The sequence below is a fragment of the Rosa rugosa genome, chromosome 4, assembly GCF_958449725.1.
Source record: "Rosa rugosa chromosome 4, drRosRugo1.1, whole genome shotgun sequence".
NCBI lineage: Eukaryota > Viridiplantae > Streptophyta > Magnoliopsida > Rosales > Rosaceae > Rosa > Rosa rugosa.
Window position 1 is genome coordinate 42,619,879 of NC_084823.1, and position 11,865 is coordinate 42,631,743.

General features: G+C 38.2%; 1 protein-coding gene across 1 annotated transcript; it reads right to left on the reverse strand.

The window, feature by feature from the left end:
* Nucleotides 1–1,428: 1,428 nt before the first annotated feature.
* LOC133743340 (ACT domain-containing protein ACR8) lies at nt 1,429–4,447 on the reverse strand. The gene is made up of 7 exons (XM_062171232.1): nt 3,991–4,447; nt 3,589–3,634; nt 3,375–3,489; nt 3,217–3,284; nt 2,532–3,098; nt 2,315–2,419; nt 1,429–2,217 (listed from the first exon to the last, which is right to left on the reverse strand). The coding sequence occupies exons 1-7, from the start codon at nt 4,050–4,052 to the stop codon at nt 1,855–1,857; spliced, it is 1,326 nt and encodes a 441-aa protein (XP_062027216.1). The 5' UTR covers nt 4,053–4,447; the 3' UTR covers nt 1,429–1,854.
* Nucleotides 4,448–11,865: the final 7,418 nt, after the last annotated feature.

Genomic DNA, 11,865 nt, shown 5'->3' on the forward strand with positions numbered 1-11,865 from the left:
GGGTTTAAGGTTTGTGAGAGATTATTCAGAGCACCGCCGTGCACTTGCACCAACATAAATGAATGGTTAGATTGCATTAAATACACTTTTTGTTTATTAAAAATAAAGTTAATAATAAATATCAAGGGTTGAAATTATTTTATAAAGGTTGGGTCACTTGCACCGTCGATGCATAGAATAATTTTCAAAGGTTTGTAGGTTGGAAACTTAAACTGAAAGTATGATTAGTTAATTGTAGATGTCTTAATTAAAGAAGCAAATTAGAGGGCAATGCAGACAAAGCTGCAAGTATAGATATTGTTCGACTAGTTGTCGGGAGTCGTGTTGTTTATGCCTTGGACACATAAACCACATTATTAGCCGCTCTCTTTTCTCATAGTCATAGACAAAACTAATTTCAATTTTTTTAATTATCCATTTTATTTCTTTTTATCCTTTTGCTTGCCTTTGACTACTTTCAAATCCAATTTGTCTCAACCAGTTGATATATAATTTTGTTGGCTATCCCATCCACTCATCCGGTCGCTATTGGACCCAAAGCTGCATGAACTTATTATTCAATTTGAATTATCATGCACTAAAATAATAATCACATTCTTAGATCTTTGCTAAAATATGTTAGCCATACATAATATAAACTACCCATGTTGTCGGTTCAACTAGTAAGTGTCGATTGTGCAGGATCTATATGCTCTTCATCACAACTCACGAGAAATTGGAAGTTAGCATGAACGATATTATGTGATTTTATCTTAGTAAAAATTCGTAGATAGTTAGTATTGTTTAATTCGTTCGAGACTTAACTCACTCAATTTTTAAAAATGTTACTGTAATATCAGAAACTTAGTAAGTATTTATGATTTACTACTCATAATCTGTTCAGATTTCACATATTTCAATATTAAATAATTACGGGTTAATTTCGCTTGCATTTTACTTATATATGTAATGGTGGAATGACTGCGGTTATTTTTTTTTTTTTAAGAAGAAATAAACTTTTTTTGAAACCAAGATGAGAATTCGCGATGGTCGGGTTTAGTCGCATGTCTGAAGCTGATTTGACATCTAGAACATGGCTTGGATTTGACATCAAGAACATGGCTTGGAGAACACGGTTTCTCCAAACAAACCACTTCAGAAAAACTGGAATTCAACAGAGTCAACAAAATTACCAACTCCTTAATTAAATCTGTGATCTTCTTGCCCTACAAATCTTGATGATTTTCTTCTTTGACAAGAATGGAGCTTTATCTCTATCTGCAAATGACATTTTCACACACAGCTTATGGGTCCTGGTGATGTCATTATATTATATACTAATTGGGGGGGGGCGAAGAATACTAATTAAGGGGGATTTGATTCTTCCCCCATTGCACACAAAAGTGAAAAATCTTGTGGAGCGGACAAGGAGATAGTAGAAACATTCAATTAAAAAATATCATGTCAACCATTAAAACTAATAATAATACCTTAAATCATAGAGTTGCTATGTACACAAATCTAGCTGTGGTGCTTAAGATTCCTATTTCCTTTTACCTAACATTCTCTTCTTTACCTTCCAGCAATAAACCAATAAATTCACTACCACCCAACTCCCTTTTTTACACCCCCATCTGTTCGTTCCCTCTACTAAATTTCAAACACAAGCATTTAAAATGGAGTGGCCCTCCAATCTCTATCAATTCCCCCCAACCAGACCAAACCCACCTATAAGAGCAACTACTATCACCAAATTCCCACCTTCCTTCTTCCTTTTCTCTTTATGTACAATGCCAGAACCCCAAGCAAAGAATAATATACCATATCCATTGCCAAATACCAGCAAAGTGAATAACCAAATCTTCTACAACATCCTCAAGAAAAAGACCTGATGAGTCCCAAATTGTATAGATTCCTTCTCACTAAGCTCCCAAGTGATAACAGCACTGCCCCACCAACCCCTAGTGCTTGCTCTTCTCTGTCACCCTCTGAATGGCAAACGGATGGCAGTTCCTTCACTTTCAAGTCACTCAACCCTACTTTCTGCCTCACTGCATCAATGGTTTCTGGATCCGCAGGGTTTCCAATTGCATCGGTGACATAGAAAACATTTAGAGCCTTGTCTGTTGAGGTGGATATCTCGGCCCTTGTCACATTGAGACCGGCCTCTCGGAATGTTCTGGTGACATTAGCTAGAAGACCTTCTCTATCCTTGGTACACAATTCAAGTCTCACACCCTGCAATGACATAAAAAATAATAGTAATTAGCACAATGAACCCTAAACAAAATGAAATTACCAAAACAATCGGGAATACTGAAGATATGAACAATACCTCAGATGCTCTTCTTTCAATGGCAGCTTGTAAGCATTGAATTACACGATGTCGTTCGGGTTCAGAACTAATTGGGGTTCCATCAGTATGCCTAATGTAAAATTCCTGAAAACATAAATCAACCAGACCCAAGTTAGTTAATTGACTTAATACTGACACTTTAATATATTAAAAACAGAGCGCAGCATAAACCAACTACAAGGAAATGAATATATACCATGTGTGCTCTATCTCCTGCTGTTTTAATCGTGGCATGGAAAACCACATAGTCCATATCTGTCATTGTGCAAACAACATCAAACAAAAGCTTTGCCCGATCCTTGCACTGAATATTCACTACAGAATAGCTCCTTTCAGCCCAATTCTGCACCGTTACAATCGGAGAATCAGTGCAAAGCTGTAGGATGGGCTTCCTTTCATAATCGCGATCTGCAAACATCATCTGATGGAGTCTTCTTTCGGTGTGCGTGACAGCCATGGAAACTGAGGTTTTCGCGCTCCGAATGTCATTGTCTCCCTTGAGCACAGTCCTCAACCGCGCTTCAATTGTATCAATTTTCTGCGAGTCCTCAATTGGGCAACCCGAACCACAGTCCTTGACATAAATGAGTGAAGCAATTCGGCCGTTGTGTGTCCATACCTTGGACTCAACCACATTGCATTGCATCTCAGCCAGCACTGCAAAGACCTCGGAAAGAAGACCAACTCGGTCCGTTCCGGTTAGCTCCAGGGCTGTCAGGCCGTTAGAACAGTTGGAGGTCCCGAAGTGAATCGTTCCGAGTGACTGTCAAATACAAATAAATAAACTAGTTACAGTTTCAATTCTAGATTGATCTAATCAATTAATCATAAATTTGGGAAGTAAAAATTGAGATTAATGGTGCATTAAATGATTAGATTACCTGCTCAATGTAATTGATAACGCTCTCGTCCGTTAATTTGTTCCCATTTTGGTCAGTAACATGGAAAACTGTACCAAAAACATAACCCAATTTAGAAAGAACATTCAAGAAATAACACCCTTTAAAGAAAATTAAATTAAAGATTTGAAATTTCTTACCATCCATGAACCATTGTCCGTCAGAAGAAATATAAGCTTTTTTAATGGTGAGATTTAGGTCTGTGAGGACCTGAACAGCCTCTAGAAGAATTCCGTGCCTTCTAGCACTATCGACCTGGACAACGAAAACAGAGACTCGATCAGTCAATTTCCTTGAAAAAATCAAATCTTATTTTTTGGGCGACTTTCTGAATTGGGTTGCGTAGAAGCAAACCTTGACTAAAGTCGCAGTGGAGCAGACGGCATTGTCAATCACGACCCTGCAATGTAAAACCAACCGAATGGTCAAGTCAGATAAACACCACCACCGTCGTCGTCCAGAAAAGTCACAAATTTTGAACACGAGATTTTGGGAAGTAATTAAAATAAAATAAAAAATATATATGTTGGGTAAAACTGTTAATAATCTTCAAAATTATTACTTGCTGTAAAGGAAAGTAATTGAAGAAGAGATCTGAGTCTTTTGAAAAAATGTCTCAAGAAACGGAAGGAAAATTCGAGATTACAGGACTGATAATAGTACCAAACCCGGAAAAGCCGAAAATTTCAGAAACTGAAAACCGAAAAACAAACACAAAACCATGAATAAATGATGAACAAGGGAGAAGGAACATACCTAGGGGTGTTCATCCGGAAGACGAGTTTCTCGTATTCATCGAGACAAGCAGTCCACTCCATCCTTCAATTCTTTGTGAGAGGAAAAAACAGAGCAGACGAACTGAGGGCGTTTAATAAACCGAGAAACGAAGGCGCTCTTTGGGGCTTTAAAGAAAAGCACCCAACAAATTCTTCGCCACGAGACAATCGAAGAAGAAGAAGAGGAAACTTCGCCGCCGTATCAAACAAAGCCAGCAATGCGAGAGAGGTGAGTTGCCTCCGGACTCTCGCCTTCTTAGATCAAATCGCCACAACTCACCCAACACCAACACCAACACCAACCCCAACCTTCTCTGTTTCTCTCTCTCTACAAAGAGAGGTACTATTTCTCTCTCTCTCTCTCTCTCTATCTACTCTCAATTTCAAAAGCGCAAAGCACGCCTTGTTCTTAACAGTGTGTTTGCCTCTTTACCCATCTCGGTGGTCACCTCCCTTATATATATTTATTTTATTCCAGCAATAAAGATATTTTAATATTCTATTCATTATTATATTACTTTCCTAACCACGCCCTTACGCAAAGAGTTAGGGCGGGTAATTCCTACTACTGCTACTAATCACATGCCATGACTAACGCCTGCCCCAAAAACCCTGCCCGGTCTGACCGAACTCTCCCTCACTCGCTCTCTCACTCGCAAGTCGCAACCTCCCCACACATAAAGTCAACCAACGAGAGATACACGTGGCGCTTGATCCCTCATTGTTAAAATGGTTCACAGCCACCAGCTAGGATGCCACGTGTACATCTCCAAAACAACCTTTGCGTGCGTTCAACTCAATTACGAGAGACAAGTGGTAAGTAAATCCACGTGGTAGGAGTGTTGGGTCCCACATGACTTGGTAATGAAGGGTGCGATTTGCCGACCGGAATTATGGCCTTGTGACTTGTAAGTTGTAACACCGGCCTCCTTTCGGCTTTTCCTCTGTGACCGTTTCGGGCCGGTTTTTCTTTGTGTTTTTTGCCGCCATTAGTGCCAGTTTAGTAATTTAATCATGGCTTTTGTTAAGGTCTCGCCGTTTTAATGATACTTGTTGGCGAATATTCGGACCATTAGGAATTATAATCAAGTATTGATGACGGAGTCTGTTATGTTCAGTAACGTCCTAACTTGATCCAAAAATGTTTCCTTTCAGTCAAATGCGGGATGAGATGGCGGATCCTGATTGGCGAGACGAGGCACGACTTGCGGGCATGACCTTAGACGTAGTCGTGGAGGCACGCTTCGTAGGAGCTGTTTGAAATCTCTAACACGTCGACACATGTCGAGCAAAGGGAGAGCTACCAACTGAATAGTAATTCCCACAGCTCAGTCCTGGACCCACCTCGCTACCTAAGGTCCTTCCTTGTCTGACAATCACGTGCCTGCTCCTCAGAAAACACGTTCCTGCTTTGGCTGATGTCTCTTGCCACCGACGTCTTCCGACGTCCCCGACTTAACGGTCCCCGTACTAAAGACTGACAACGCGGGTCAGCGGAAAAAAGGAATAACAAAAATTTAACGGCGGGGCGTTAAATTTCAAACGGTACACACGTCCGCGAGGGATTCGAATCGTCGGTTTGAAGTGACAGGTGTGGGGGTGGGGGGGGGCGGGGCGGCAGTTATGTGGATCACTCAAAAGCGCGCCGCTCCATTTATAAAACTGCTGGCGGGAAACACCACCGCGTTTCGCGCCAAAATGGGGGTGGTGGTGGTGGTGGTGGCCCACGTCACGGGGAAAGAAAGATCCACATCGATGGTGACAAAGGGGTCCCATGGTAATTTCCTTGGCTTCAAAGAGCAGTGGCCTTTTGCAGGGAGAGGGGAAAAAGTTAGGTTGGGTTGGTCGCTCGGACATGTACGAGGACTAGAGAGAGCTAATGGCTACACGCCATTGACAGCTAAGACGGTCGGTCGGGTCCTCCGGTCTGGGTAAAAATATCTTCTTTTTAAACTACGAGTCTGGGAATTCCCGCCCTTTTTTTTTTTGGTAAGCTTGGGTGTCTTTTTGACCGTTTAGTCTTCGGCGCCAAAATCGAGGGCCACGTTCACGTTTTAGGAGGGAATTGAATACAGCGGCGCCGCAGATGGCTCCGTGAGACAGTGGAGGCATGTTTTAAGTTCAACGTGATCAGACATGCCGGGGGGTACAGAATTTAATTAATGGTTTAATCTGATCTTGGTTTTTATTTGTTAATTAATTAACGGCATGAACCTGGTTGTGTTTACCACTTTGCAGAGCGTATACACGAATGACACGTTTACTTACTTGGAATGGAAAATAATCATGAATCGGAGACAAGTGGAATGTGAGAAGAAAGGAATCGGTATTGATTCCGGAGGAATGATTCCTAAACCCATCTCCCCCCTTCGTAATCGAATTCCTGAGTATTCAGGAATCGATTCCTGATAAATAGGTGGGACCTACATCAATTCCGATTCCTTCATGTATTAGTAAACACATGAATTCTTTTACCTGGAATCATTCCGATTCCTTTATGTGTTAATAAACACAGAGGTGTTTTTACTCCGTAATCATTCCATTACATTCTATTCCATTCCAAGTAAGTAATCGTGCCCGAAACCTAATAAGAATGCAAGCATTTTCGTCCACGTCTTTTGCTAACTCAAAGATCTTAGGTACGTCAGAGGAAGAAGATCTTGGCCGTTAAATCAGGGTTGCAGGCTTTGCAGGTGTGGGAAGGTGGAGTCATGCATGCATTGGTCGAGATCTCAAAGGAAGAGTAGACAGTGTGACTTGTGAGGTGAGGGTGATGTATAGTACTAGCACAAATTGATATTAAAATACTAAAATATAAACCAGCAATATACATATGTCACTGTGCGAACCATGCGAGGTGAATTAAATTAACTTCTAAATGCATTTTTTCTTAACTTGAGATATTTTTTGGTATTAAGATTAATATTTTGTTAATCGGAATGATTGTTTCTTCTCATAATCCTACATTCAAATTATTAGAACATAACATCCGATACATTCGGAAGTTAATATGCTATTTTCTTTAAGGTTACTAAATAGAAGATGATTTTCGTTTCTTGATTAAAGCGCATCATGAAGGCAAAACATACAAATTGCCCTACATGTATATATCAATAGAAGCTCTTTTCGGTTGATTAATTTTTCTAGGAGGTTGCAATTTAGAAATTTTCAAATAATTATCGGGATCGTTCATATTTTAAGTTATTATTTAAAGATTATGTATTTATTTCTAATAAAAAGATATTGTTTAGTTTCGATTTTGTATGATGGATTTTTTTTTGTTAACATATATAATTTAAGTAGTCAAAATGATTTTTGATATCTGAATGATATTTCATAATGGTTATAATCTTCTTATTTCCTTGTCTCGATTTTTTTTTTTTTTATCAGATAAACAACTCAAATACTACAACTAGTCTTTCGTGAGTCGAACTCACAACCTCCCACTTACAAATGGGAGACTATGTCACTAGACCAAATGGTATTGGGCATTTCCTTGTCTAGATGATTATAAGTGCATTTTTGTTAATGCAAATAAACATTTTCCATCAATTATCATTAGTTTTTATTTTTTGGGTAAGTCTTTTTTTTTTTTTTTTTGTTGGGTAAGTCCAGTTTCATGTGTCATTATGTCCCTTTGCTTCAAGTCGTTCACTAATCAAATTTGCCAGATGGGAAAGTGAAGGTTAGGAGAAAGGACATTTTCAGACGTTGAACAATACGAAAATCCTTGATATTAATGTCACATTAGAAGATTGTAACTTCGATCATAAAAATAATAAGATTGTGACTACTTTCTCAAATTCCCCACCTAAATAAGTACTTAGTTTGACAACTTACGAGTGTAGCCATTATAGGCCTTTTGGCTCTCCTAGAGAAGACATGTACACACTTAATTAAACACGAACCTTTCCATTCTATCACAATTTTGGTTTTCAATAATTTTTCTCAACATTTTAATCATTATAAATTGTATATTTTATTCAGCAACTAGAAAATATCAGAATTCCTTCTTCTTATTAAAAATAAAAAACATGGAATTATGATAACGACTTGTATGACCAAATTTTGTACATGGCCTATTGGAGAAGGCGTTGGTCACATCAATGGAAGCTTTGATGGTTCTTCTACTTTTGGTTGGGGAATAAATATATTGTAAGCAATCTTGCATTTTCTCTTAATTAACGACAGTAGGAAAGGTGATCAAATTCAAACTCGAGTAGAGATAAATGTTCTTAACCAATGATTTACGAGCTCCCTTCTTATATTTGGTTGGAGAATACTCAAAAATGGCACAGTCACAATCTTATAGTCTCACTATTAGTCAAAAGATCATTAAACATATCATCAGCTAGCATATATGGTGAAATGTTCATACCGTGCTTGATGAAGAATTAAACTGAAGGAATTGTGTCCTAAAACAATCATTTTGATGTAATTATTATTGTAATTATTATTACATCAAAAGGGCAAGTTTATTGTTTATTACTTATATTTAATATTTGATTGAACAAGGTCCAAGGAATATGAGTTAAAGAGAAAGTAATCTAAAGAGTTAGATGTGTGAGACCTTTACTCTTTCACACTCTTATCCTAAAAGGTTCCTAGTCATAGGATTATCACTTGGACATTGATAATCCGGAAAGACTAGCACATACTATGTATGCTCAATATGGAGGATGATATGTCTCTTGTCATTTGTGTAGAGACACTAATACAAGTATGTGAGTGCTCTTAACTTAAAGAGTACACTGAACGCGATCATTAGAGTTCTTGTATGGAGTCTTACTTACATGTCAAACTTGAACTCTAAATTGCAATAATACAAATTAGTCCTTTGACCTGAAACACCATAGTTGTCTTATGAGTGAATGGATTATCTCTTGATGATGCTGTTTGGCTCCAATTTTGCTGCAGCTGGTCAACAGTCTCTTTTCTTGCACGGGCGTGCCAGCACCGTTCGGGTGCGGTCGTCGGGGGTGTCCCTTGACCTGACTTCTATCAAGCGATTGTAGACGAGGAGAGCACCAACCTCGTCGTGGGATTCTTTGTGCCTCGTGGTGAGGACTTTTGCTGAGCTTCTTGAAAATCACCAAATCGATACTCGATGTTGTAGATCGAGCAGAGCGAGAACCACCGGGAAGTGAGGAGAACTTGCTAAAGCGTGACTTTAGCTTGGCTGGGTTGCTAGGGCGTTACCCTTGCTTGGCTGGTTCCGTAACCGTTGTGGTCGCGGCACTACCGTCGGCTCCCGAGGAGACTAGGATCGAAGTACGTTGACAGAGGGTTTGATGGCACTGAAAGTCGGCTTCTGAGAAGACTAGGACTAGGAGTGTGATCACCGGTAAGAGAAAGAGAAGGAGAGGAGTTGCTCTTAGAGAGGTTTGCTCTAGAGAGAACTTAGATCATCTTAGAGATGTTGTTGTTGAATGTGAATGTGTGTTTTAGAATGAGAGGAGAAGGTGTTTATATAGGGAAGAAAAAGAAGAGTGAAATGATGAGTGGAAGAAAAATAATGAAAGTAGATCTAAGTTCACTTGTAAAATATGGAAAAGATAGAGAAAAGATGAAATGAAAGCAAAGCATGAAGGTGCAGCAACATGGAAGTGGTGATGATCTTTTAAAGAGATTGTAGAAGAAAAATATATCCAAGGAAAAAGAGAAAAACATCTAGCTTTCTTCATGTGGGTAGGAAACATGAACATGTGAATATTGAGCTGGTTTTAGGTCAGTTTCTGCCCCTTTATTCCTTCAATTATTTCTCCAACAAGACTTCATTATATGCCTTCGACTTCTTCATATGAAATGTTCCACTATGAGTGTAGATCATCCTGACAAATTTTCAGATTTTTATTCCATGTGGTTGGGCCGAAAAATTCTGCTGGACCTCTTACAGGTCCAGTTTTCCAGTTTTGCTTCTGTAGAAAATTGGATTGATTGTTTGAAGGCCTTCCACTCAAAAAAATCTCTGGCACTCTTCATAAGAAATGATCCTTGGGCTGTCTAGAATGGATCTGCAGAGTTTCAGCTCATTTCAAGTTCATTTGGTCAGTCTGCCGCCCCTCCTTCCTTGTTTAGCTCTGTTTCTCCTAGCCGAAGTAGGAAAATGTGCTAAAGTTGACTTTTCATGTTTCCATGCTTTCATAGTAGGCTTTATTTAGCCTCTAAATATATATTTCGAACTTGTCGACAATATATAGCTTGAGCCACTGACATTGGCTCAATTTCTCCAAGACACGCCTTGTCAGGCCAAAATGCTTATTTTGGGTCCAAACAGATGCAATAATATTGTGTCCCTTAATGGATATAATAGATGCATTCATTGGTATAATCAATTCGGTCATGGAGACATGTGAATGTACAACAAGGAATCTTTATCTTTAAGTAAATAAGGTATATGTTCAAAGATGTGATTCAATGAGTCTTTGTCCAAAGCATTGAATGAGATTTAAAAATGAGTTTTTAATCACATTCTAAGAATCACATAAAAATGAAAATCACATTAGGGGATTGACATATCAATTCCATACCCCGATGATGTGATTTAGAACATCGTGTTAGAGAATGACCGTATTGTATTGTAATTCCAATTGAATAGGTTCTTTGTCATTCTACATTAACTAGGGTAGTCATGATATGTTGCAAGACGTCACTCATGACTTGTGAAGTCCCCGATGATTAATAAACATTTATTATCCTAATAACAAGGGAGAATCAAAAATGAAGTTTTTTTATTCGTAAATAAAATAGAATGGTTTCTATAAACTTCACTGCCTTGTTAATTAGAACCTAAGAGATCGCACACCATATAAGTGGATAATTGAGATTGTATATGAAGAAGATTAAACAGGAGTTGGTTATGAGCAAATAATTAATTAGATTTATTATTTGAACATAATTAGGATTTTCGGGTACAACCGAACCTATTGGGCCTAAACAAGAGTTGGTTATGAGCAAATAATTAATTAGATTTATTATTTGAACATAATTAGGATTTCCGGGTAAAACCGAACCTATTGGGCCTAAACGATTGTCGGATTTTTTGGTGTGGACTTGGGCTTCACTAAATGAGATTTAAATGAAAGCCCAACACACATTTTTAGTGCCCAATAACATGTATGGACCAGCCAAAATATTGGCTTTATGAAAGTCAATATTTTCTTTTAGTAATTGGAGTTATTTCCTATTATATAAAAGTGAAAGCATAGACATAATAATGGTAGTATGTCTACACCATTATTTTCAGACTAGAGAGAGAGAAAGAGAATTCTCTTTTGGTCCATTTTTCAGAAATTAAAGGAAAGAATAACACTTGCATAATTTCTTCTTTTCTTTCATCTTTCTTCATCTCTTGATTCATTTGGTGAAGATCCTTAGAGACCATATATTTTTGTGGCTTTACTTGTTACATCAAGGAGGAGATTACAAGCACAAGAAGGAGTACAAGAAGGAGTTCTTAATTCAAGGTGCTTCAAGGTGGAGGAAACACACACAAGGAGAGATCAAGGAGAGGAACTTTGGTGGTTCACTTGGATCGGATTAAAATCACGCTACAAGGGTGAGTAGAACATAAACTCCCTCTTTGTTCTTCCTTACTATGCATGCTATGTTTATATACATATCACAATAAGCCAAGATCATGGGTCAAATGAATGGATTTTATGTTTAGTTAATAGTTTAATTGTTAAACTAATTACGCACTAATTAAAAGTTTTAAAATTCATCCATTCATTCATAAACATCCTAATTGCGTATATATTCATGTATGGAAACGCAGACATTTCATGCATATATGGTGTGAATCATTTTTCCATTCATATGTCATAAAGCCTTGAAATCCAGTTATAGTAGACAC